The 27,018-nt window shown below is 40.7% G+C and overlaps 2 protein-coding genes across 8 annotated transcripts in view; one reads left to right on the top strand and one right to left on the bottom strand.

Moving 5' to 3' along the window:
* LOC134537788 (protein unc-13 homolog B) overlaps positions 1–27,018 on the bottom strand; it is a 1,087,975-nt gene that overhangs the window by 742,156 nt on the left and 318,801 nt on the right. The window lies entirely within an intron of this gene.
* Positions 7,084–10,140, top strand: LOC134537223 (cytochrome P450 4g15-like). The gene is made up of 4 exons (XM_063377488.1): positions 7,084–7,403; positions 7,909–8,244; positions 9,285–9,460; positions 10,127–10,140. Exons 1-4 carry the CDS (start codon positions 7,084–7,086, stop codon positions 10,138–10,140), a joined length of 846 nt encoding a protein of 281 aa, XP_063233558.1.

The raw sequence follows: 27,018 nt of genomic DNA, 5'->3' as shown, positions 1-27,018 counted from the left end.
CCATCGATTTGACTTTTTCGAGGCACATTAAACTTGAAACATTCCCATTCGTTTCCTACTTTTCCTATCATCGTCCTATCCTTAACAGAATAACACAGATTGGAAGAAGTTAAATAGCAAACATGTATAAAAGTTATAGTTAAAATAATCTCATCGTTAAAGTAGTAAACATGTTTGAATTAATGAGTGCAAATAAAAGTAAATTTATCAATTAAATTGTAGATTTCATTTCACTCCTTCTTTGTATCCATACAAAATAGAGATAATTCAATAAAAATGATTCAATTTTATTCATAAAAGTATGCAATCATTTTATCAATGTTTTGTTATGACGTCACGTCAAACTATTGTCCGTAAACCGACTTTATAGACAACCAATTTTTCAAGTACAAAATGTATTTCAGCATAGTTTCGCCACCATGAAGTTTGATTTGGCATACCAATACGTTTGGTACGTCCCCCGATATTCATATAAATTGAATACATACGAGCTGAAGGCACCAGACGCTGGTCCGCCATCTGGACCGAAATAAACGATAAAGCGAGCTCCGCGCATGCGCGGAATTCGGGCGACAGATCGGCCACGGACAGGACACGCAAATCCCTTCCCTGAAAAATAAGGGAGTGGCCGTGTCCCATCGTGCACTGGGATTACGGTTAGGGTGTACATGTGTGGCATATTCAACACCTGAACCCCTTACTTCTGTGTCTTGGAACACCGGTCCAAAATTTACTGGGTGGAATCGTGCACGCATTCGCCCTGTTTGGGGACGCACCACAACACCGAAATACCACAACGCCGAACGTACAATAACGCCGAAAACCATAACGCCGAATGCCAAATGCCAAATTGACTACAACGCCGACAGCTAGAAAACTGATGTATACCACAACGCCGAAAAATGTCATTGCAGGACTGCCATAAAGGTTAGGTTATGTTAGGTTAGGTTATGCTAGGTTAGGCTAGCGTAGGTTAGGTTAGGTTGTGGTATTTCGGCGTTAAGATACATTTAAGAAACACACACATTCATTCAGTTGTTTTTTTCATTTTGCTCCTGTGGTCCCCCCCCCCTACCCACAGCAACATTCTTCGGCGTTACTGTATTTCGGCATTGTGGTACACAGCAGTTTTCTAGCTGTCGGCGTTGCGTTGTCAATTTGGCATTCGGCGTTATGGTATTTCGGCGTTATTGTACGTTCGGCGTTGTGGTGACGACCCTGTTTAGTGCGTGGGAATCACTGGAGGGTGACGTCACGCGGCGGTCGACGGCCGAGGGAGGAGCAGGTTGAAAGTGACGGCAGATCGTGTCGATAACCACTGCTTCAGAGCTGCTGCGAGGAGCTGGGCGGACGCAGGAACCACCCCGTGACGGGCTCCGTCCATCGGGCGCTTCCTCGGGATTGGATTACGCCTTTCAGAGCCTCGCCGACCTCACAGAGAGCCGGTAACAACCCCCCCCCCCCTCCACCACCCTCTCGAGGGAAGGACTCCAACTCGCCTTAATCCGAAGAGCCTCTACCTAATCGTGACGCGGGCGACGACCGTGAATGGATGCGGCCACTTTGAAGCCACGGACGTTTCGGGTTGGAAGTCTTGACTAGAGACAGGAAAAATTCGCGAATTAATTTCGCGATAGGCTGAAATACAAATAGTTATACCTCAGTGCTGCCTTTGGCATTGGCTCAAAACTCACCTCGATGACTCTGGGACAATGAGAAACGCTTGACCAAAGCTTTATCGAATCACAGGCTGCTACGTTGGGACGTCTCACAAGACAGCAGCCAATGAGTGGGTGGCATTTGACCGAGTGTACGTATACTATGGAGTTCATCCTGCAGGTCATTGCACCCGCGAATTTTTCCGGTCCCTAGTCTTGACGTACGTTCGGAGCTCTAGTTTGGAATTTATTTTAGGATGGGCTCGTCGTTAACACATCATTTTCGCACAATATTAAAACCGTGCACATACTTACGGTGTGCAGCCGTAGAACTGTTTATGTTGTTACGGGACGTGCGAGAGTAACGTTCGTTTTCAATACCTCTGCTGTATTCACTTGAAAATGCGGTGTTAGTTGCTGCGGAAAGTTCGAATTCGTTTGCCTGGTGCAATCGTCGCGCAGTGCAAAGTAATTAACTGGATGTGTTTGTGATGCGAAAGTGTAACACAATTTAAATATTGTTGATTTTGAAAATATTAATGATAAAACTTTGATATAAACCGGATACGCAGACATACCTAATATTACCGTACTGGTTCTAGCTTGGGGCTGCTGTACCGAGTGTTCCGAGAGAGTTCCGCGTCGGAAATTATATTTTTAAAAAATGGTGCGTATGTTTGTGTACAAACATTAGAAGTTATACTGACTTTGCTTAGTAAAAAATAATTTTAATAGTGCGTGCAAATAATTAATAAAAAAACAACAAAGAAGCGGGTGTGTAAAGTATAAATTTAATCTAATAAAAAATATTAAATAAATACTCAGTATTCAATACACGGGTTTAAATTTAATTTTTTCCCTTAGTAAAATATTCGAGATGAATTTTAAATAATAATAATGATTAAATATGCTTATTACTATTACTTATTTATGTTTTAATAATTTATAATACAAATTAAAATATACATACGGAAAAATAACATCATTCACGTAATCAAACTTAAAAATACACTTCAAAAAGTTTATAAACAAAATTTCTATAAATAATATTCACAATAAATCGATGCTTTTAATCATATGGACCGTTATTCAATATCAGTCACTAAAGTAGGTATAAGATTTAAAAGCACATATTCAATTTTTATTTGTATGTAGCTATTTCCGTATATAGCCATTTTTCTTCCCGTAAAAAAATTTCGTTCCACGGTGCGCGCGAATCGTAAAAATTCACTCTGATCCTTTTTTTTTTCATAATGTGCCTAAAGAAATATAACTCACAGAAAGAGAGAGAAGGGGGGGGGGGAGGAATGCTGACATCAGTCACGGGACCCAAGTAATGGGATTTCCAGAGTGTCCGGGTGGTGAGACCAGGCTGTCCGAGTTCCCACGCTCAAATACGTTCCCGCGGATCCCCATTCGAGCGGGCGTCTCCAGGGACGGAATCCATACGAGAAAACCAGAATGCATATCTTCCAGGAACGTTCCTCGGAAAGAAAAGAAAAAAAAAAGCACAGATTTCAAAATTCAATTGAATACTTAATCATATCAGATTGGGTTTATTTTAAAAGTATATACCTACTACGAACCGTAATATTTTTGTTTCTGTAATTGGAACAGAAGTATTCGTGTAAAATTACAGATATTTGTAAATTTGTATATTTACGTGAAAACGACTATCACTACAAAAATAAAATTTGGTCGTAAAACTGTCTTCAGAATCTTTCTCGGGGATTTATGCTTTGTGTTGCCCCAGTACTTCCAATAGTGAAAGTTATTTGTAAACCGAGTCCTGAATAGCTTTCCAGAATTAACTGGCGGCATTAATAAACATAATAAAACAAACAAAAATACAATTATTGAATATTATATTATATTTGCCATGGTTTAAATAATAATAATTGAATGAATCATCAATTAAAATATAAAATTTGCACCAATTATCTTTCTTGTATTCTTACGAACTACTTATTGGCAACTGGTTTCCAAAGGAATCTTTTGTAAATGTACAGAATTTTTTTTCCCTGAGCAGGTAGGTCTATAGTAATTATTTACAAAATCAAGAAAGCAAGAAAAATCCCTTTCAGCACTGCTTACAGGCAGATTTCGAAGTACCTATTTATTCCAAAGATATTTTGGTAACTTCTATAAAATTCTGGAACATTTTAAGAAATTAATGTACATAACATACATTAACGAAACGAATACGACCAAGATTTTCCATGTTTATTTAATTTATCATTTTGGAAATGATTTGTGAAACATTACGGCAGTTATCGTGTCCACAAAAATTTTATGTATTACGCATATTAATTTCTTTGAAAATACCATTGACATGAAACACTGTTTTCACTAATAAGATATACAAGTGGATAAGAACCGAATGACGAAGACCTCATTTATGTAAACATTATCACGTTGTTTCCCGCGAAAACGTTTTTACCAGAAATAACACGTACACATTTTCGACAAACGATTCCGTGGTTAGTTATAACAAAGTTTTCATTTTTGTCACAGAAACTGCGAAAGGATTGCAACTAATTAAAGTATTTTTTTATCTGTAATCTTTTTTCCCAGGTTAAGAAAAAGTCAACGTAAAGTGAGTAATAAGTAGGCAGGGAAAATAAAAAAAAGGATAAATTAAGGAAAGTATATACAGCTTAGTTACCTGTCGTAAGTAACAAATGGCTGTCGGAATTTCCACCGGAAGCACGTGTGTGTAACACGCTGAGACAATATACGGCATTCACGGTTATTACGTCACGACTACGACTTTTCCTCCTTCACGGTGTGTTTCAACAAAGCCTTTGTTTTAATTTTCCACAGTATTTTTTCTTGTTAGACAACTTCTTCTTCAGTGACATAGCATTAAATGTTAGGTCTGGGCCATTCGAATCCTCAAATACTCAAATACCACCTTTGCTCAGTATTCGAAGGATTTGATTATTCGAGGAAAAAGGTTCCAAGAATAATATTATAGGAAACAAATTTAATTTTAAAAAATTAGACACTGATGACCTACGAAGTTTATTGGGTACTTTTTCTTGAACCAATTGTTACCATTACCCAATATATTTTACTTTTAACATGTAATTATATAGATAAATTTTACTTTATATTGGTTTTGGAAAATTAGTTTGTGAAACAACCATTTAAAGGGTAGACTATTTCAACACTATAGTTAGTATATATATTTTTTTATTGTACATTCTTTTATTTTTAAAAGTTGACACCCAGATTCGGATTCCAGGTGTATAGTCGAGGTTCTCTCCGGAATTTTGATTCGAGATTCGGATTCGAGAAAATTGGGATTTGACTCATCATTAATTAAATTTAAACTATATTCTGCACTACAGAACAGTGAGTAAAGTCACATGCAATTGTAACACAAATATAATATAATGTAGAAAAAAATATCTACTGCGAAATCGAATGAAGCTGAACACAAATACGTATTAAAAATCCGCAAAAACGAACATAATGGTTGCGTATAAGTACAATACAAAATATATATTTATATAAATATATATTAAAAGAATATATTTCCTATTCACTTAGCAAAAAGTAAAAGAAGATTATATTTCATACCATGGCTTACTCAGAGTTTAAATTCAGGTTTATTACTTTAAAAAAGTTGCAATTATAATAATAGTAAACTATTAGTAGGCATTAAGCATGAATATTTAGAGTAAAATTATGCAAAATGCTACAGTAAAATAGGTTAAATTTAATATTTAATTATTTAATTTAGCATTTAATATCCCTTAATTCTTTTGAACATATTCCTAAGTCTTTCAAGAAAATAAGGTTAAAACATTGGAAGTAAAATAAAGTCCCCTTCAGCACAGCCTACATGTGTAGGTTAATTTATATGTACATATTTATTTCGTAAACTTTAATAAACTTCTGAAACCTTTTTAAAAACTTAATTTACCTAACATTCTTTATGTTCGCCAATGTCCAATATTCCAAAATGATCGATAAAAACCTTTTCTTATATTCCGTGCAGTGAAAATGTTTCAAAGGTTTTTAAGTCAATGCATCCAGCATTGAATAGCTTAGAAAGATTTTTCATATAATGCCTACTAAGGTAGCAATGAATTTTATTGACATTCAAACACTATATTTTATCCCTTGCACTAATACGAGGGAGTATAAAAATTTTCTTTGGACCAGGCTTAGGATAGTATTAACATGGTTTGAAAATTTATGAACAACTTGTTAGTAAGGGTCATTAAACTTTTAATTACAAACACCCCTCCCCTTTTTTTCTCCTGTTTTTACTCTATTAGTTCTCATGAAAACTTATTTCAGCCCGAGGATTTTTACAATAAATTAAAACGTATTTGATAGTATACATACAAAAATAGTTATTTTTTCAATCCTTGTTTTTTCATACCTTGCAGTAATGAGTGGTTACATAAAAATAGGCTTTAGACATAAGTTTTAGACCAAATTTAGGAAGTAAAATAAAAGACAATGGATTACGTACATGGTACGGAAGTTTTATTTATTTTTTATTTGAACCCCTAATTTGTCAACCCTTTGCAGTAATGGTTCGTCTTTTCAAAAATAGTTTCAAACCAAAGACTGAGTTAATATTTAGAAGATTGTCAATCAATTGTTGTAGATAAAACCTAATAAGGGAGTTATGATTTTTTTTTTATTCCTTAACCCCTGTTTATTCCACCCTTTGCAGCAATGGTTGATTGTATCAGAAAATGTTTTAGAAAAAAGTTTTTGATAAGATATTGAAGATTTAAAAACACTCTGAACGGATTTAAAATCGTGCTTACGAATACTGTTATGAATGTTTTTGTCCTTCAACCCTTTTTTTCCACCCCTTTTCTATAACTAAGGTCATATAAAAAGTTCACTACACTTTCCTTCGCCCTATTTAGTGTCTGTTAGTCGATTAGAACACTTTATAATTCACGCTAAGTGTATTTTTTTAAAAAAATCTGGACTAGTTAGAAGATAAAGTTACCTGCTTTAATATTGGTCATCAAATGTGAAACACTACCTACGCTTAAGTTTAATTTTGTGCAGGAATAAGAGACTGGAGTCTATTTCGAAATGCCCAGAGTAGCCAAGCGAAAAAAATGCTGTCCTTCAAGCATGTTATTATTTTCCGTTACGGCAACATGCAGCAGGTTACGTTGCAAAGTTTCACGTAGACCGCTCATCATCGTTTTCTTACAGTAGAGTTTTACCTTGCTCAGTTACCTGTTATTATAACGACTTAAGTGTGCATGCAAGAGAGGTGACCTTCACGTGAGAACGGCGGATTTTAGCAGACTTAAACCAGCGAACAATTACACTACTCCCCAGTTTGCAGAAAAAATAAATATATATATCACATAATGTGCAGTTAAGGTTGCTCGTATAAGTACCGCCCAACATGTAGTCACGGTGTTGCACTGTGAGAATGGACGTCACGCAAGGTATCTCAGCAGCGGCCATCGCTCTGATCATCCTCGTCACCGTGGTATGGTACACGAACAGAAGCCGCTACCGTCGGTTGGGGTCCATGATACCTGGCCCGCGCGGACTGCCACTTCTTGGTGTCTTGTTGGAAGCGGTAGCCCGCAGGGAGAACATCATGGACTACGCCAAGGAACTACGAGCCCGCTACGGAGCCGTGTGCAAGGCGTGGGTCGGGATGCATCTCGTCGTGGGGGTAACAGATCCGGCGGACGTGGCGGAGATACTCAACAACAGCGGCTGGACGCTGAAGAAACCCGCCATGTACGAACCCATCTCCTCGGTCTACGGTAGGGTGACCAAATCATAAACTTGAGAAAAACGGGACACATCCAAGGAGGGTTTGGGGCGATGCCCTCCAGCTAAAGGGGGGTCCAAGGGGCCTCCGTCGAGACGTAATCATTGAAACATGCTCCTTTTTTTGCTTATTTGAGACCGATAATTCATTTCAATTTACCTATGAATATGTAATTTAATTTAAATTGTGAGGCATATAATAAATAAAAGCAATAATTTTGCAGTGAATACTTATTTATTATAAGTATGTCTGACATACTTAAAAACATAATTAAACAAGGTAACTATAATGGGTGAGTTCAACTGTCGTGGAGAGGGGAAGACGGTCCGAGGAGAGGCGCGACAAAAGTGTATCATCAACCCAACGAAAATACGGGACATTCAGGCGTCCCGGGAGACTTTTTCGGGACCCCGTGTACGATCGTTAAAAAACGGGACAATCCCGTTTTTACGGGACGTTTGGTCACCCTAGTCTACGGGGAATTCCCTGCTCACGGCCGGAGACGAGGAGTTGGAGGAAACTGCGGAGGATCGTGAACCCCGCGTTCGCCCGCAAGGTCGTCGAGTCGCACGTCGGCACCTTCTGCGATAAGAGCCGGCCGATGGCCGACCGGCTGGGGAGACATTCCGACGGTCAGGCGTTCAGCGCGGTGGACCACACTCTGCCGTGCGCGCTGGACATGCTCTCCGAGACCAGTCTGGGCGCGCCCACGGACTTCCGAGGCAACAACAAGCAGCACCGCGTCACGGCAAACTTCCCCAACATCTTCAACATCCTAGCTCGCATGATTTCCACTCCATTTTACTGGTTCGCATTCACTCTTTAAGAGGCCACTCCAGTGCTTCAGGGGTACTACGCAACCCGTGTTAACCTCATAAGATTCAATGCTATTTTAATTTTGCTTATAACTAATTAACTAATATAGATTTAGAAATGATGCTTGCTTGATATGTAAGACAACGATGCTCTTATCAAAGCCCCTTTATTAAAAAAAAAGTGCATAAATTATGGTTCAAACCTAGATAATACACTTATGCATATTAGTAAAGATTAGTATAAAACCATAATTTATGCACGTTTTTTTGAAGAAAGGGGCTTTGATAAGAGCATCGTTGTTTTACATATCAAGCAAGCATCATTTCTAAATCTATATTAGTTAATTAGTTATAAGCAAAATGAAAATAGCATTGAATCTTATGAGGTTAACGCGGGTTGCGTAGTGCCCCTGAAACACTGGAGTGGCCTCTTAAGTGCTCTGTTTTACATAAAGAAATTTGCGAGCTGGCTAATCCCATACGCCGTTTCGTAGACTGTGTGATCCAAGAAAAAATAAATCATAATTATAATTCAAGAATAATTGAGTCAACGTCTGAAGTAAATAAAGAAGACGCTAACACAACTCGTACACCTGAGCAGTGACTAGGATTTCTGGATCACATTACAACTACAATGGTTGGCAACCCGGGACTTTTTACCGCGGAGGGCCTCAAGGACCAGACCATGTTAGTGATCGGAGCTGGCACTGAAACCACGTCCTACACGGTAGAAACGACCCTGATACTGCTGGGAATACACCAAGACGTTCAGAGGAAAGTCGTGGAAGAACAGGAGTTCATCTTCGGCGAAGACATCGACCGACCCGTCACCGCAAGAGATCTGAGCAACATGGTGTATTTGGAGCAAGTGATCAACGAGACACTGAGGCTATACCCCGTGATACCATTAGTAGGAAGGCGGATCGATGAAGATGTTGTTCTTAGCGGCTACACTATACCAGCCGGATCTACGGTTGTGATTCCCATTTATCTAGTGCATAGGGAGACGGATTACTATCCAAACCCAAACAGTTTCGATCCAGAAAGGTTCAACAAAGAAAACAGCATCGGTCGCCCTTCGTGTTCGTTTATTCCATTCGCCTCGGGACCAAAGATGTGTTTGGGCAGGAAGTACACGTACATGGCAGTGAAGACCATGTTGTCGGTGGTCCTTAGAAGATACCAAGTGCTCGAATATGGCTCTCAAGGTGACATGGAGTGTTTTAAATTTGAATTTATTCTCAAGTTAGTTAATGGTTACAATATTAAAATAAGGCCAAGGATGTGGGATGGAATGTGATTATCGAAAAAAATTTAATTTTAGCCATGGTTTTGTACGGTTATATTTATCAAGACTGACAATTATTAAGAAATGATGTTAAATGAAAAAAAGAAATCAAACAGTTTTTGGTCTCTATTGCCTCCTAAAATAATTTATCATATTAATTTAAAATATAGCTGAATATTGTGTTAATAGGGATTATTTCCCACCTTCTCGATTTTTTATTTTTGCTATCGGTGTTATTAATTTTATGTTATCCATCATAATTTTGGCACAGAAAAGCATGTATCAAATGTCAGAAGTAGTGCATAATAGGGAAGTCAGTCTGGCCTAATGCACTTACGTCTTACAGGTGCGATTTTGTGGTTTGCCATTCGTGATCCTTGTTCGGGTGTGTTCGCAACACGATGCGGAAGGCTAGCTGCCAACAATAGGCATCGTGTGACGAACACACCTGGATCTTGCTGAAGGTAAAGGTACCGAATAACAAAGCCATAAAATCGTAGGTCCATTAGAAATAAATTAGGCCAAACTATTATACAAAACTACCATAAGCTTTTATTTCGTGTGACAATCTGATGTTTAAAAACAGGCTCCACTCTGTGACCGCTCGAGTTAATACACTGATAGTAGGGAGAGCGTGCCGACTCTGGAACATAGACGAGGGGGGAGCGGGGTAATCCAGGGATTATCCCATTTTTTATGGTTTTTTACGCATTTTTTATGGTTTTTATGTGCAAATCCAGTTTTTTATGCGCTAATCCAGTGGCTAATCCGCAAATCTGCTAATCCGCAAATCCGCAAATCTGCTAATCCGCAAATCTCAAATTCGCAAATCCGCAAATCCGCAAATCCGCCATTTTGTATTTCTAGAAATTTCCACCAACTTCGAATCGTGACGTCATGATTTTGTGTCGTCTGCTGGAGGCCGCCATCTTGATTTTTTCCTGGTCGCCATCTTGTTTCGTCTGCTGGAGGCTGCCACCTTGATTTCTTCTGGCCGCCATCTTGTTTCGTCTTCTGGAGGCCGCCATCTTGATTTTTCCTGGTCGCCATCTTGTTTCGGCTGCTGGAGGCCGCCATCTTGTGTGACGTCATATAGTTCTGTTGGTCGCCACCAGGTAGCAGCAGGTATTATTTTATTTTAACTAAAATATTTTCAGTGCCGAGGCTGGGATTCGATCCATGGGACGTGAAAACGTCCAGGATGTCGTGGTTACGAGGCGGACGCCTTGACCACTAGACCACGAGACCAATTGGAATATGGTGGAATAAATAATCTATATATGCTATGTACTGATGTCAAGTTTATGATAAAAGGGGGAGGGTATTTTTGCCTTCCTTAATGCATACCTAAGGCGCCACATTTGAAATTAAAAATCATTATACAGCCGCCATCTTTAATTCCAGCACAGACTACCAGATGGCGCTAAATTCAAAAAATTAGTTGCCAGAGGCGCCGCCATCTTTGTTCTCAAGTTGGCTGGTAGATGTCGCTAGTATCGCGCGGCGCAAATTCAAAAAATTAGTTGCCACAGGCGCCGCCATCTTGGTTCTCAAGTTGGCTGGTAGATGTCGCTAGTATCGCGCGGCAAATTCAAAAATTAGTTGACAGAGGTGCCGCCATCTTGATTCTCAAGTTGGCTACCAGAGTGTGCCACCGTCGCCATCTTTATTTCATATTTCAGCTGCCAGGGCGCAGCACCATTCGATAGGTCGAATGCTAATCTATATATTTACTTTTATTTCATATTTCAGCTGCCAGGGCGCAGCACCATTCGATAGGTCGAATGCTAATCGATATATTTACTTTTATTTCATATTTCAGCTGCCAGGGCGCAGCACCATTCGATAGGTCGAATGCTAATCGATATATTTAGTTACAAGTGTTGCTACCAGAGGGCGCGATATTTAAATTTAAAAAATATTACAACCTTTAAACAATTCTCCGCCATCTTGGATTCAACAGCCCCACCATCTTGGAAGCACATGATACACCCAAGGACTCGTTCCAATACATGCACAGAGTGCACCGAAAAGATTGTTTCCTTACATGCACAGAGTGCACCATACTGAATGATCATGATATGTGTTCCTTTATATGCATCAGAAGCAGGCATAAGAAATATTTTCTTATAGGCATACTTTAGTGTTAGCTTTCCTGTAATGCATTTAATAATAGTGTAAGCTCATTATTATTATTTAGTGATAGTGAATTTATAACTATGATGTGTAGTCTCATTCTCTTCATCTCGACGTGGCGGAAGATTCTCTGGAGTGTAAGCTGAAAAAAAATAAATAAATAAAAACTTGTGTTTGAATTTATAGTGGTATGCTGCTTTCCACATCACCTTAGAGACTATGTCTCAGGAGGTACAGCATTAGATGCGTTAACTCCTTTTTTTTATACATGGCGAGTTTCCCCGAGAGGCCTATTTTCCATGTTTAACAAGGGCGCAAGCATTATGCTTCACCGTCACTCTCTCCGAAGCCGCTGTCCACTCCATCATCTGGCTCCACTTGCTCTTGAGCCTCCATTACAGCTTCAAAGCATGCTATAATACCGTTGTAAAGGTATGTTAGAAACTCGTATTCCTCTGGAAATGCAGCGAACAAATTGATCGCGGAGACCTCTAGATGGTGTACTATCGCATCTATATTCATGCCGATGCAAGCATGAAGCGCATATTCAATGCAATCGCGCATTTCCTCAAAAGCAGCCATGTTCATTATGGAATTGTCAGAGACAGAATGAAGACTATAGTTGACCTGGTCTTGATGGAAAGATGACATGCAACAAAGTTTAACCACATTAGCATTTAAAATCAGGATAGACTCAAATTTACTTTAAATTATTAAACAGACTAGCATTTAAAGAAAACTATCAGATTCACTATCTGAACCGTGTAAATAAGATGAGTGCAATCTCTACATGTTAAACATACCGATGGTTTTATCTCCACATGCGCAGTACAGTAGTGCATGAGTTCTGTCCAACATTCTTAATGTTTTATGGCTAAAGGGGGAGGCAATGAATCGAAGTTGGTTGCCATCTACCCAGTTGACCACTCCGAGCGGAGGAGGAGTTTGGAGTGCTGTTGTTTTCCTACAACTCGACTCGGAGCAGCAATGCTTATTGAGCGTACCAAGGTATGAGGATAGTACAAAAAAAATAAACTAGAAAATTATTAAAAAAAAAAAGTTAGAATCTCTTATTATGTGGGGAACTCAGGTTCAGGGATCTAGACGGTAATGTCCCCATGGAAGCGTGCTAATTCCATCATCGGAAATGCTCCGCTTGTCGTCACCTGATGACAACGCCACCTTAGTCACGCGTTCAGTACAAACAATGTGATTTCATGAACGAAAATGATATTGAGTCCCCCAAACCCGTGAATTTGTTTGCAAGCAATCCAGATATTGCTCAAAAAGTAGCGAGCTGAGTACACTGGCCTTCACACCCTTGGCTTTAAGCGTAAAAGCACCATCGTCCATCTTGTATGCATAAAGTTTGGGGCGAAGACCAACATACTCAGTAATGATGCGTCCAGCGGCTTCATCCTTCATGACACCAGTCATGCCGTGGTTGACTGATGGAAACCTTTGAGCATTATCTGGAGCATAATTCGAAGTGTCGAATCGAGAAGCCAAATCGGGGAGAATCGAAGAATACACATCGCGACACTCGATGTGGTACAGAAGAGAATCGGTATCTGAGTAAAGCAGGTGCAGAGATAGAAAGGGAAACTTAACCTGCATATAGTTATAGTGGAAATCATAGAGATGCAATTTGGATAAATCTAAGATGGCCACACCAGTGTAAAGGGGTTTGTTGAAGGTTACCGAACCTTTGGCTAACTCAATGAGGACCAGATTCTCATCGACGATCCGCCTTGCCTTAAATGACGGACGACCTATCAACTCTGCCGCACCATATATGGTATCGTACCGCGAAACCACACGTATGTCACGCTCCCTACGCGGCGACTGCAAAGATTTGCCAAAAACGGAATTATTCATTAATTTATAGAAGGATTTCTCAAAGGGGTTCGCTGCCTGAGCACGGCAATTCAGATTATACCGTACGTACGACGCCATCCAGGATTTTTGTTCAAAGCGCAAAACACGATGAACATTGTCAAGAACGGCCCCGTACGTAAGGTAGTGCTGCAGTGTTTTTGCATGTAAAACATAGTTCTTTCGCGGTTCAAGTGTCAATAAGAGCTTTGACATATTGCCGTTCACCGGTACGCCATTCACGGGTGCAAGCGGCAGGTCTGATAGCCGGTCATGACATTCACGCGGAAAGGATAGATCCACCTCTATAAAACATGAGCAGTCACCATCGGTGTCCATGGTGCTAAAGTTCCAGTTTGCATATTCGAGTTCCTGCACCCACTGGAAGTTGCCCACCGGAAGCTTACCAAGCATCGTATGACCATAGAGAGAATTTACATCGAAATAACAGATGTAGGAAGATGGCAGGCTGGAGTCATAATCGCTCATGTAAACATTGTTAGCCTTCGCATAGCGCCGACTAACGTTGGTGATCCCACCCCGAACAGCATTCTCCAAGAAAAGATAGATATCTGGATCGGTGACTAATTCCAGACACACCTCAGACTTGCTCAACAAACCGTCCCACGCAAGTGATGGGGCCGTAATGTAGTGCGCCGGATCTAAGCCATAGGACTGGCAACAAACTGAACGGAAATTCTCGAACACGTCAGCCAACAAACACGTATCCACCTTCAAATACTGCAACGCGTAATCGTTCAAAGTCTTACAGCGGAAAAAATTCCACGCAGATCTAGCGTGAGCATAGTCCCCGTCACTCACGTCAGTCCCACTAAGAGCATTATGAAATGCTTCCCTAGGGGGTAGTGAGGTCGTCTGCAGTTCTGCCATACTAGTGACGAAATCGTATGGGAACACCCCTTTCCTACGAGCTAGATCAAACTGTGCGTCTTCTGGAAACTGGACACGAGTGAGGCTCAGCTGAGCAGGCGAGAGATTACCTGCCAGAGTATCCAGAGATGAAGTTAGGAAGTTAAGGGAGTCAATGAATCTTAAACGCACTGTTCGAGTACCTCCTCTCGCATCATTACCGGTAATCGGTATGTACTTTGTAATGCTCTTGTAACTTTCAAGAGACGTGCCTATAACCCTGACCTCCCCGGGGTTCTCCAAAATGGAGGAACCGTCAGGTTGTGCAATATGACGTGAGACTAATGGTCTCATCAAAAAGTGGGCATCATAATTCTGAAGATTGTGGAAAATAGCCACCAGTTGGTTCTTCTGCAGTCTAAATGCAATATTACACTTAGAATGCGCATAGCCACGAATCTCACCGGTCAGGTGGTCATGGTCCAACACTGACTTGTCACCTAGTGTCTTATTACATATATGGCAATGTGTCTGACTCGCCAACCGCGCAGCAACAGCAGGAGTCTGGGCTTTCATGGGAACGGTCTTAGCATAAATCGCGCACACCCACTTAGTCATATCAATCAAGGTAGAGACCATGTCGGCAACACAATTCTCCCCTTCAAAGTGCGCATATCTGGTAAGCGAAGCATCGTACGAACAAACTAATAAAATGCTACATGCATAAGGCACGTGCTCGTTCACCGTCGTGGTGCTGGAGGCATCGGTCTCCGGTAAACAGGTGGACATCGGTTTCAAGTAGGTCTCTGTATCGCAATAAGCGACAAAGCCCATACGTTCCTTCTTGGATACATTTGTGAACTCGAGCCATTTAGTCTCCTCAGTCGGGAATACTGACCGAACGGCCGTGTGTTGGCTGCACAAATCAGTGTGGGAGTTCAACTTGTCCGCAGTATGGAAATACTGAAGACAGCGCTCGCAAACCCACTTTGTATGTTGATCACGCGAGAGTTGAGAAGAAAGCAAGCGGGACAAATTCTTAATAGTCACGAAATGGAGATGAGCGGGAGCACCAGACGCACGAATAGCCAAAATATTCACATGGCGATCACATCGCATAGAGGTAATGCAAATCGGCTGGATACTTGCATCAGTGGGTTTGTTAAAATCCTCGTCAATAATCGTTCCCTGATCACTCACGCAAGAATAAATGTTCACGGAAATATTATTGAGACTCTCAAAGATCTTAACCTGATGCAGTGTCATGGGGAACGTCATACCGGTCGTATCAAAAACCTCGAGAGGATTAGGATACGATCCAGTACGAGTAACCATCCCAGCCGCCGGCGTCACACCTGCCATAACGGCATACAGAAAGCACATCTCACGGTCAGTCTCGATGTTTACACAAGCTTTGCGGTTAGACAAAAATGCAGGCAACTTTGTATGCGCGGCCCCCACCGTGAATGGTCGGTATGCAGAGACATGCATGTCGAGATGTTTTACATGACTCAACATCCATCCAGACCCGCGCAAAGCAAACTCACTTACATGCTCCATAAGCACAGAAACTAATGTGAAACTGAAAATTTCTGCTAGGTCCTCACTTAACAAAACAGGGATACTTTTGGAGGCGAAGTGGAAGCTTTCACTGATGGGCCCCTGCCCAGGATCCTCCTTAATAAATACCGCGGCCAATGTAAGATAAATTTTGAATGGGCGGAGAACGCCACCCACTACGTCCAGAAAGGGTTCCCTGCACCTGGAGAGAAATCTATTAATGTTGGGGTCCGGCTGGGGAATATCATTCGCGATTCTGGAATCAACAAGTCGACCCTGGAATGCGGAATCTAAAGCGACGGGCTTCAGGCTAGGCAAAGAGGGAGGTGGCGTGTCTTCGATCTCTAGGTTGGATGAATCATCAGCCGACGATAAAATCACTGACTCAAATGATGATGAAGATGAAATCAATGAATCAATAGATGATTCATCGAGCTCAGACATCGAAGGCTCGCTTTCCTCAAATCTAGCACGCTTATTAGAGTATGGAGAAGACATTATTATAAAAGGAATTTAAAAAAAATAAAGAAGGATACGCTCAACAAGTTAGAACCTGAAAAATAAATAAAAGATGCTTGCTCTAATATACTGAAACCAACAGCTGTATCAGCACTTATTATTTTCCATAATATGTGTAAAAATTTGTATTGAAAAAATAAGTGTAAATATGAAATAATTGTATGTCATGAGAAAACTTCTTGTAATATTTATTTGTGAAGTATTTCAAGTTGTAAATAATGTAGAAATATAAAATGTTTAAGACATGTAAACAATGTGCAAGAAATTAATTATATGTCGGTATATTCTGAGAATGTAGAGAATTATTATTTACATGGAACATACTGTATTGAAAACAAATGTATATCAACTTCATATCACGCTTAATATTGTTTAAAGTTTGACAAAATTTATTTAACTGTTTGCAAGCAAAGAACGAGCTCTGAATGGTTGTTGTTTTTATAAATCGCGCATAGCGTTCAGTAACAGAATGAAAGATGTATTAAAGAAATATTAAATACACGCATCCCGTTGTAAAAATAATTATGAAAACAAGTTGATTCTCAATCATTAATAAATAAGCGAAAACAGGAATAATATTCAAAGTAATATAATCGCAACAAAAAAAATAGAGTTTAGTAATTTTTCCGTGATAATACACAATTTAAGTAATATAAATACATGGATTTAGTTATTGCTTAATTCGACCGTTTTAACGTGTTTATTTATTTAAAATAGTGGACATATTGTTAAATAAGAACTGTAAACACAGTGCGCGAACGTGTTTTAACGAAACGAATGTACTCCATCTCATGTTGTCAGTCAGAACTGACAGAACACATACCTTATCTGGAGAAGAACGTCTCTCTGCGGAGGAGGTATCGAGGGCTGACGAGGGCTGGCTGCGATCAAATGAGGTTTCCGACCTCTGTGGCAGGTGTATATATATATAAATCTGCGTCGGGCGATGACCTGAATTCTCGCGGAATCGCCTACTCTGTGTGTCGGCTTTAGATGACAGTTATAAACTGAAAATTATTAATTTAAGAAAGTTGAGTAGATTATATTTGGTAAAATCATTTAATAATATGGTGATCATGGAAAACTAGTTAAACTATATGTTTTTTGTTTTAGAAAGTAGATTTTCTACCATTCACTTTTTTCAGAATTAAAATTTAATTAATGTTTTTTTTATTATAGCTTACTGAAAACATTTTTCTGCAATCGTTGTAATGCATTACAACGATTGCAGAAACTGTCAACCAAGTCTGTGACAGCATATAGACACCTCTTAGGTGCGACGACAGTTGTCTGGAAAAACAAATTCCTTTCTCTGAAAATAGAGAGCTTCATCCACGGGCTCTCGCACGTCAACCCGCTGGTCGGCCCAGGAAGGCAGGACGTTTCAATGCTAGCTTTTATTTTATATCAGAGGAATAATTAAATCATAACAATAAATCAGAGGTTACACATTAGTTTTATTGTAGTCAACATACATTTCGTGAACGTGCGGGCGCAGAGACTGATGGATAATTTGAATACATTTTTTTTTAAATTATACTAAACCAGAAAATTATATAATTGAAAAGAGTATTAATAAAAAATACAGTAACCTACACGTTCTTTACTTAAGTTGCAAACAGTTTCGGTAATAAAATATGCATTATGCTTTTAACAATTTATTTTAAAACTTTATGCAAAACTGAAATATTACAAGAAAATCACACATAATGTTTGCATACAAACCTGAACATTTACATACAAAGAGTATTAAAGTGACGATAAAAAAAAAGATTTGAATGCTAACTTGAACATTTCCTTACACACAAAGAATATTATATTTACGTATTCAGCTGAAACATTTACATACACAAAGTGACAAAAATTCAATTATACTTTGCTTAATAATTCTAGAAGTAATGAGCGCACTGCTACCCGGGCCATCTCGTCAGTTCTTTGTATGGAAGCACTAGACTCTGTTTGAACTCCGACATCTTGACTCACCGGTCCTAAATGACTGAGATCTCTGGTTCGACTCTTGCGAGAGGCAGCAGGCTTTCGCTGTCGTCTGGTGGACTTCGGTGTCGCCTCGGTGATTGGCTCAGCTACAGGTATGATGGATGTTGGCGAATCAGGGCTGATTTGAATGCATTCAGGGATAACCTGAACCGATTGGGTAGCTGTCTGGTTGAATGCGTGTGCGTAGACGTCTTCACTCGTGGCAGGCAGCACTGTATCGTGTCGAAGCATGTTAACAATACATTGTCCATAACCCGAGCAGTTAATTAATTCAAATGGTATGTCTTGAGGTCCTGGGTCGAGTATTTGTTTCGAGTGAAACATGCCGTCACAGCTTTCCGATATGTGTTTTAAATTGTCTTGACTCCACTCGCTGTAATCAACACTGCCTAGACCAGGATTTACACTCACGTATTTCTTGCTTGAATGAAAGTTAGACATCTTGCTTGGCACAGATCCTCACACCGACACAGTTTCAGCTCGACTGTCGACCCAGGAAGCGGCGATCCTATTTAAAAATATATTGCCCATCCGAATGAATAAATTGATTACGAAATTCCATAGAGTAGAGCATCTCGTAGAACAGTCCATTATCTATATCCCCATAGTTGCTTGCTTAGATGCGTCGACACCGAGAATTTGTTTTCTCGTAATAAACGACCTCTCGACAAAGAACACAAATGATTACTGCAAGGCGTGTCGTGAGGTGGGTTCCACATGCATGTAGCGGGATTATGGCGATAGTGTTTAATTCCGGTACACCATTCGGAGAAAGTACTTTCATAGTCTCTGTCACGGGATGTCTTGAGCTCATCAATAGTACAGGGAAACTTTGCCATTGGATGACTAAGATTTATTACACAGTCTTTATGCTGACAGTCGAAAACAGTCAAGAGAGTCACGGACTTGTATGGTCTATCAGCGTGCCACCTCAGTCGGAAATGAGTATTTTCGCGACAAAGTTCGAAATAAACGTATCGAAGACTACTCAATCCAATATCAAATTCATAGAACTCTACATGAAATTCAACACAGTTCAGACTTGCACGTTTGTAAAGATATCTATTTTCGGTATTGTCAAACAAAGTCGAAGGCTTCATTTCTTTAGATCGTGGATCAGGAGGATGATTAAAATATATTGTCGCTTCATCCCATGTTCAGATGCTCGGTGCCCACAATTCATCTATTACGGCATCTTCTTGGCTTTGAGTTATATCATGGAATCGCGGTGATAACATGACTGACATAGGTATTATTGTCTTAGCTCTCAAACTTAAGCGAATGGGGTGAATCGATAAAGTTTACACTGAAGGAAACTACATGTCTCGTAGCAAACACTGTTTTCATAAGTTGTGTTGTGAACATAACCATCACACTGCTCCTCCCAATGCACAACTGTCTCTGGGTTCGTGCTGCGTCTCAAATCACACCTTACTGCAGAATAATCTGGTTCTGAGGTTATAGTTTCAGTAGCGGCTGCTGCCTTAAGTTCTTCTAAGGTAGTAGGAAATTTACTGTCGGGTCTCAAGTAGTGCACAACACAATCTACCTGATTGCAGGGCGTCTCAATAAAGTCCGGAGCCTCCAGATCGCAATCGGTGCTCCAGTGATGATTGAAGTTGCTGACTCTGAGGGGAACATAATTACGCGAACATTCAAACCGCCGTTTGAGTGGAGAGACATTAGTCGTAAATACCGGAGAAGTAATGCGTGGCTCACTAAAAATTTTCATAGTTTAAAATGAAACTCTATTTTTTTTGTTGCGATTATATTACTTTGAATATTATTCCTGTTTTCGCTTATTTATTAATGATTGAGAATCAACTTGTTTTCATAATTATTTTTACAACGGGATGCGTGTATTTAATATTTCTTTAATACATCTTTCATTCTGTTACTGAACGCTATGCGCGATTTATAAAAACAACAACCATTCAGAGCTCGTTCTTTGCTTGCAAACAGTTAAATAAATTTTGTCAAACTTTAAACAATATTAAGCGTGATATGAAGTTGATATACATTTGTTTTCAATACAGTATGTTCCATGTAAATAATAATTCTCTACATTCTCAGAATATACCGACATATAATTAATTTCTTGCACATTGTTTACATGTCTTAAACATTTTATATTTCTACATTATTTACAACTTGAAATACTTCACAAATAAATATTACAAGAAGTTTTCTCATGACATACAATTATTTCATATTTACACTTATTTTTTCAATACAAATTTTTACACATATTATGGAAAATAATAAGTGCTGATACAGCTGTTGGTTTCAGTATATTAGAGCAAGCATCTTTTATTTATTTTTCAGGTTCTAACTTGTTGAGCGTATCCTTCTTTATTTTTTTTAAATTCCTTTTATAATAATGTCTTCTCCATACTCTAATAAGCGTACTAGATTTGAGGAAAGCGAGCCTTCGATGTCTGAGCTCGATGAATCATTTATTGATTCATTGATTTCATCTTCATCATCATTTGAGTCAGTGATTTTATCGTCGGCTGATGATTCATCCAACCTAGAGATCGAAGACACGCCACCTCCCTCTTTGCCTAGCCTGAAGCCCGTCGCTTTAGATTCCGCATTCCAGGGTCGACTTGTTGATTCCAGAATCGCGAATGATATTCCCCAGCCCGACCCCAACATTAATAGATTTCTCTCCAGGTGCAGGGAACCCTTTCTGGACGTAGTGGGTGGCGTTCTCCGCCCATTCAAAATTTATCTTACATTGGCCGCGGTATTTATTAAGGAGGATCCTGGGCAGGGGCCCATCAGTGAAAGCTTCCACTTCGCCTCCAAAAGTATCCCTGTTTTGTTAAGTGAGGACCTAGCAGAAATTTTCAGTTTCACATTAGTTTCTGTGCTTATGGAGCATGTAAGTGAGTTTGCTTTGCGCGGGTCTGGATGGATGTTGAGTCATGTAAAACATCTCGACATGCATGTCTCTGCATACCGACCATTCACGGTGGGGGCCGCGCATACAAAGTTGCCTGCATTTTTGTCTAACCGCAAAGCTTGTGTAAACATCGAGACTGACCGTGAGATGTGCTTTCTGTATGCCGTTATGGCAGGTGTGACGCCGGCGGCTGGGATGGTTACTCGTACTGGATCGTATCCTAATCCTCTCGAGGTTTTTGATACGACCGGTATGACGTTCCCCATGACACTGAATCAGGTTAAGATCTTTGAGAGTCTCAATAATATTTCCGTGAACATTTATTCTTGCGTGAGTGATCAGGGAACGATTATTGACGAGGATTTTAACAAACCCACTGATGCAAGTATCCAGCCGATTTGCATTACCTCTATGCGATGTGATCGCCATGTGAATATTTTGGCTATTCGTGCGTCTGGTGCTCCCGCTCATCTCCATTTCGTGACTATTAAGAATTTGTCCCGCTTGCTTTCTTCTCAACTCTCGCGTGATCAACATACAAAGTGGGTTTGCGAGCGCTGTCTTCAGTATTTCCATACTGCGGACAAGTTGAACTCCCACACTGATTTGTGCAGCCAACACACGGCCGTTCGGTCAGTATTCCCGACTGAGGAGACTAAATGGCTCGAGTTCACAAATGTATCCAAGAAGGAACGTATGGGCTTTGTCGCTTATTGCGATACAGAGACCTACTTGAAACCGATGTCCACCTGTTTACCGGAGACCGATGCCTCCAGCACCACGACGGTGAACGAGCACGTGCCTTATGCATGTAGCATTTTATTAGTTTGTTCGTACGATGCTTCGCTTACCAGATATGCGCACTTTGAAGGGGAGAATTGTGTTGCCGACATGGTCTCTACCTTGATTGATATGACTAAGTGGGTGTGCGCGATTTATGCTAAGACCGTTCCCATGAAAGCCCAGACTCCTGCTGTTGCTGCGCGGTTGGCGAGTCAGACACATTGCCATATATGTAATAAGACACTAGGTGACAAGTCAGTGTTGGACCATGACCACCTGACCGGTGAGATTCGTGGCTATGCGCATTCTAAGTGTAATATTGCATTTAGACTGCAGAAGAACCAACTGGTGGCTATTTTCCACAATCTTCAGAATTATGATGCCCACTTTTTGATGAGACCATTAGTCTCACGTCATATTGCACAACCTGACGGTTCCTCCATTTTGGAGAACCCCGGGGAGGTCAGGGTTATAGGCACGTCTCTTGAAAGTTACAAGAGCATAACAAAGTACATACCGATTACCGGTAATGATGCGAGAGGAGGTACTCGAACAGTGCGTTTAAGATTCATTGACTCCCTTAACTTCCTAACTTCATCTCTGGATACTCTGGCAGGTAATCTCTCGCCTGCTCAGCTGAGCCTCACTCGTGTCCAGTTTCCAGAAGACGCACAGTTTGATCTAGCTCGTAGGAAAGGGGTGTTCCCATACGATTTCGTCACTAGTATGGCAGAACTGCAGACGACCTCACTACCCCCTAGGGAAGCATTTCATAATGCTCTTAGTGGGACTGACGTGAGTGACGGGGACTATGCTCACGCTAGATCTGCGTGGAATGTTTTCCGCTGTAAGACTTTGAATGATTACGCGTTGCAGTATTTGAAGGTGGATACGTGTTTGTTGGCTGACGTGTTCGAGAATTTCCGTTCAGTTTGTTGCCAGTCCTATGGCTTAGATCCGGCGCACTACATTACGGCCCCATCACTTGCGTGGGACGGTTTGTTGAGCAAGTCTGAGGTGTGTCTGGAATTAGTCACCGATCCAGATATCTATCTTTTCTTGGAGAATGCTGTTCGGGGTGGGATCACCAACGTTAGTCGGCGCTATGCGAAGGCTAACAATGTTTACATGAGCGATTATGACTCCAGCCTGCCATCTTCCTACATCTGTTATTTCGATGTAAATTCTCTCTATGGTCATACGATGCTTGGTAAGCTTCCGGTGGGCAACTTCCAGTGGGTGCAGGAACTCGAATATGCAAACTGGAACTTTAGCACCATGGACACCGATGGTGACTGCTCATGTTTTATAGAGGTGGATCTATCCTTTCCGCGTGAATGTCATGACCGGCTATCAGACCTGCCGCTTGCACCCGTGAATGGCGTACCGGTGAACGGCAATATGTCAAAGCTCTTATTGACACTTGAACCGCGAAAGAACTATGTTTTACATGCAAAAACACTGCAGCACTACCTTACGTACGGAGCTGTTCTTGACAATGTTCATCGTGTTTTGCGCTTTGAACAAAAATCCTGGATGGCGTCGTACGTACGGTATAATCTGAATTGCAGTGCTCAGGCAGCGAACCCCTTTGAGAAATCCTTCTATAAATTAATGAATAATTCCGTTTTTGGCAAATCTTTGCAGTCGCCGCGTAGGGAGCGTGACATACGTGTGGTTTCGCAGTATGATACCATATATGGTGCGGCAGAGTTGATAGGTCGTCCGTCATTTAAGGCAAGGCGGATCGTCGATGAGAATCTGGTCCTCATTGAGTTAGCCAAAGGTTCGGTAACCTTCAACAAACCCCTTTACACTGGTGTGGCCATCTTAGATTTATCCAAATTGCATCTCTATGATTTCCACTATAACTATATGCAGGTTAAGTTTCCCTTTCCATCTCTGCACCTGCTTTACTCAGATACCGATTCTCTTCTGTACCACATCGAGTGTCGCGATGTGTATTCTTCGATTCTCCCCGATTTGGCTTCTCGATTCGACACTTCGAATTATGCTCCAGATAATGCTCAAAGGTTTCCATCAGTCAACCACGGCATGACTGGTGTCATGAAGGATGAAGCCGCTGGACGCATCATTACTGAGTATGTTGGTCTTCGCCCCAAACTTTATGCATACAAGATGGACGATGGTGCTTTTACGCTTAAAGCCAAGGGTGTGAAGGCCAGTGTACTCAGCTCGCTACTTTTTGAGCAATATCTGGATTGCTTGCAAACAAATTCACGGGTTTGGGGGACTCAATATCATTTTCGTTCACGAAATCATATTGTTTGTACTGAACGCGTGACTAAGGTGGCGTTGTCATCAGGTGACGACAAGCGGAGCATTTCCGATGATGGAATTAGCACGCTTCCATGGGGACATTACCGTCTAGATCCCTGAACCTGAGTTCCCCCACATAATAAGAGATTCTAACTTTTTTTTTATTTTATAATTTTCCAGTTTTATTTTTTTTTGTACTATCCTCATACCTTGGTACGCTCAATAAGCATTGCTGCTCCGAGTCGAGTTGTAGGAAAACAACAGCGCTCCAAACTCCTCCTCCGCTCGGAGTGGCCAACTGGGTAGATGGCAACCAACTTCGATTCATTGCCTCCCCCTTCACCCATAAAACATTAAGAATGTTGGACAGAACTCATGCACTACTGTACTGCGCATGTGGAGATAAAACCATCGGTATGTTTAACATGTAGAGATTGCACTCATCTTATTTACACGGTTCAGATAGTGAATCTGATAGTTTTCTTTAAATGCTAGTCTGTTTAATAATTTAAAGTAAATTTGAATCTATCCTGATTTTAAATGCTAATGTGGTTAAACTTTGTTGCATGTCATCTTTCCGTCAAGACCAGGTCAACTATAGTCTTCATTCTGTCTCTGACAATTCCATAATGAACATGGCTGCTTTTGAGGAAATGCGCGATTGCATTGAATATGCGCTTCATGCTTGCATCGGCATGAATATAGATGCGATAGTACACCATCTAGAGGTCTCCGCGATCAATTTGTTCGCTGCATTTCCAGAGGAATACGAGTTCTAACATACCTTTACAACGGTATTATAGCATGCTTTGAAGCTGTAATGGAGGCTCAAGAGCAAGTGGAGCCAGATGATGGAGTGGACAGCGGCTTGGGAGAGAGTGACGGTGAAGCATAATGCTTGCGCCCTTGTTAAACATGGAAAATAGGCCTCTCGGGGAAACTCGCCATGTATAAAAGAAAGGAGTTAACGCATCTAATGCTGTACCTCCTGAGACATAGTCTCTAAGGTGATGTGGAAAGCAGCATACCACTATAAATTCAAACACAAGTTTTTATTTATTTATTTTTTTTCAGTTTACACTCCAGAGAATCTTCCGCCACGTCGAGATGAAGAGAATGAGACTACACATCATAGTTATAAATTCACTATCACTAAATAATAATAATGAGCTTACACTATTATTAAATGCATTACAGGAAAGCTAACACTAAAGTATGCCTATAAGAAAAAATTTCTTATGCCTGCTTCTGATGCATATAAAGGAACACATATCATGATCATTCAATATGGTGCACTCTGTGCATGTAAGGGAACAATCTTTTCGGTGCACTCTGTGCATGTATTGGAACGAGTCCTTGGGTGTATCACGTGCTTCCAAGATGGTGGGGCTGTTGAATCCAAGATGGCGGAGAATTTTTTAAAGGTTGTAATATTTTTTAAATTTAAATATCGCGCCCTCTGGTAGCAACACTTGTTACTAAATATATCGATTAGCATTCGACCTATCGAATGGTGCTGCGCCCTGGCAGCTGAAATATGAAATAAAAGTAAATATATCGATTAGCATTCGACCTATCGAATGGTGCTGCGCCCTGGCAGCTGAAATATGAAATAAAAGTAAATATATCGATTAGCATTCGATCTATCGAATGGGTCTGTGCCCTGGCAGCTGAAATATGAAATAAAGATGGCGATGGTGGCACACTCTGGTAGCCAACTTGAGAATCAAGATGGCGGCACCTCTGGCAACTAATTTTTGAATTTGCCGCGCGATACTAGCGACATCTACCAGCCAACTTGAGAACCAAGATGGCGGCGCCTCTGACAACTAATTTTTGAATTTGGCGCGCGATACTAGTGACATCTACCAGCCAACTTGAGAACCAAGATGGCGGTGCCTCTGGCAACTAATTTTTGAATTTGGCGCCATCTGGTAGTCTGTGCTGGAATTAAAGATGGCGGCTGTATAATGATTTTTAATTTCAAATGTGGCGCCTTAGGTATGCATTAAGGAAGGCAAAAATACCCTCCCCCTTTTATCATAAACTTGACATCAGTACATAGCATATATAGATTATTTATTCCACCATATTCCAATTGGTCTCGTGGTCTAGTGGTCAAGGTGTCCGCCTCGTAACCACGACATCAACATTGTTTTCACGTCCCATGGATCGAATCCCAGCCTCGGCACTGAAAATATTTTAGTTAAAATAAAATAATACCTGCTGCTACCTGGTGGCGACCAACAGAACTATATGACGTCACACAAGATGGCGGCCTCCAGCAGCCGAAACAAGATGGCGACCAGGAAAAATCAAGATGGCGGCCTCCAGCAGACGAAACAAGATGGCGGCCAGAAGAAATCAAGATGGCGGCCTCCAGCAGACGAAACAAGATGGCGGCCAGAAGAAATCAAGATGGCGGCCTCCAGCAGACGACACAGAATCATGACGTCACGATTCGAAGTTGGTGGAAATTTCTAGAAATACAAAATGGCGGATTTGCGGATTTGTGGATTTGCGAATTTGAGATTTGCGAATTTGAGAAT

This window comes from Bacillus rossius, chromosome 12 (assembly GCF_032445375.1).
Source record: "Bacillus rossius redtenbacheri isolate Brsri chromosome 12, Brsri_v3, whole genome shotgun sequence".
Classification (NCBI taxonomy): Eukaryota; Metazoa; Arthropoda; class Insecta; order Phasmatodea; family Bacillidae; genus Bacillus; species Bacillus rossius.
This window is presented reverse-complemented; position numbering and strand designations above follow the sequence as displayed.

Bases quoted from the DNA above. Each gene is read 5' to 3' on its own strand.
- LOC134537223 (XM_063377488.1), top strand. From the start codon at position 7,084: ATGGACGTCACGCAAGGTATCTCAGCAGCGGCCATCGCTCTGATCATC. The intron at 7,404-7,908 runs GTACGAACCCAT...TGGTCACCCTAG, and splicing joins ACGCTGAAGAAACCCGCCAT to TCTACGGGGAATTCCCTGCT. The intron at 8,245-9,284 runs GTTCGCATTCAC...AAACCCAAACAG, and splicing joins ATTTCCACTCCATTTTACTG to TTTCGATCCAGAAAGGTTCA.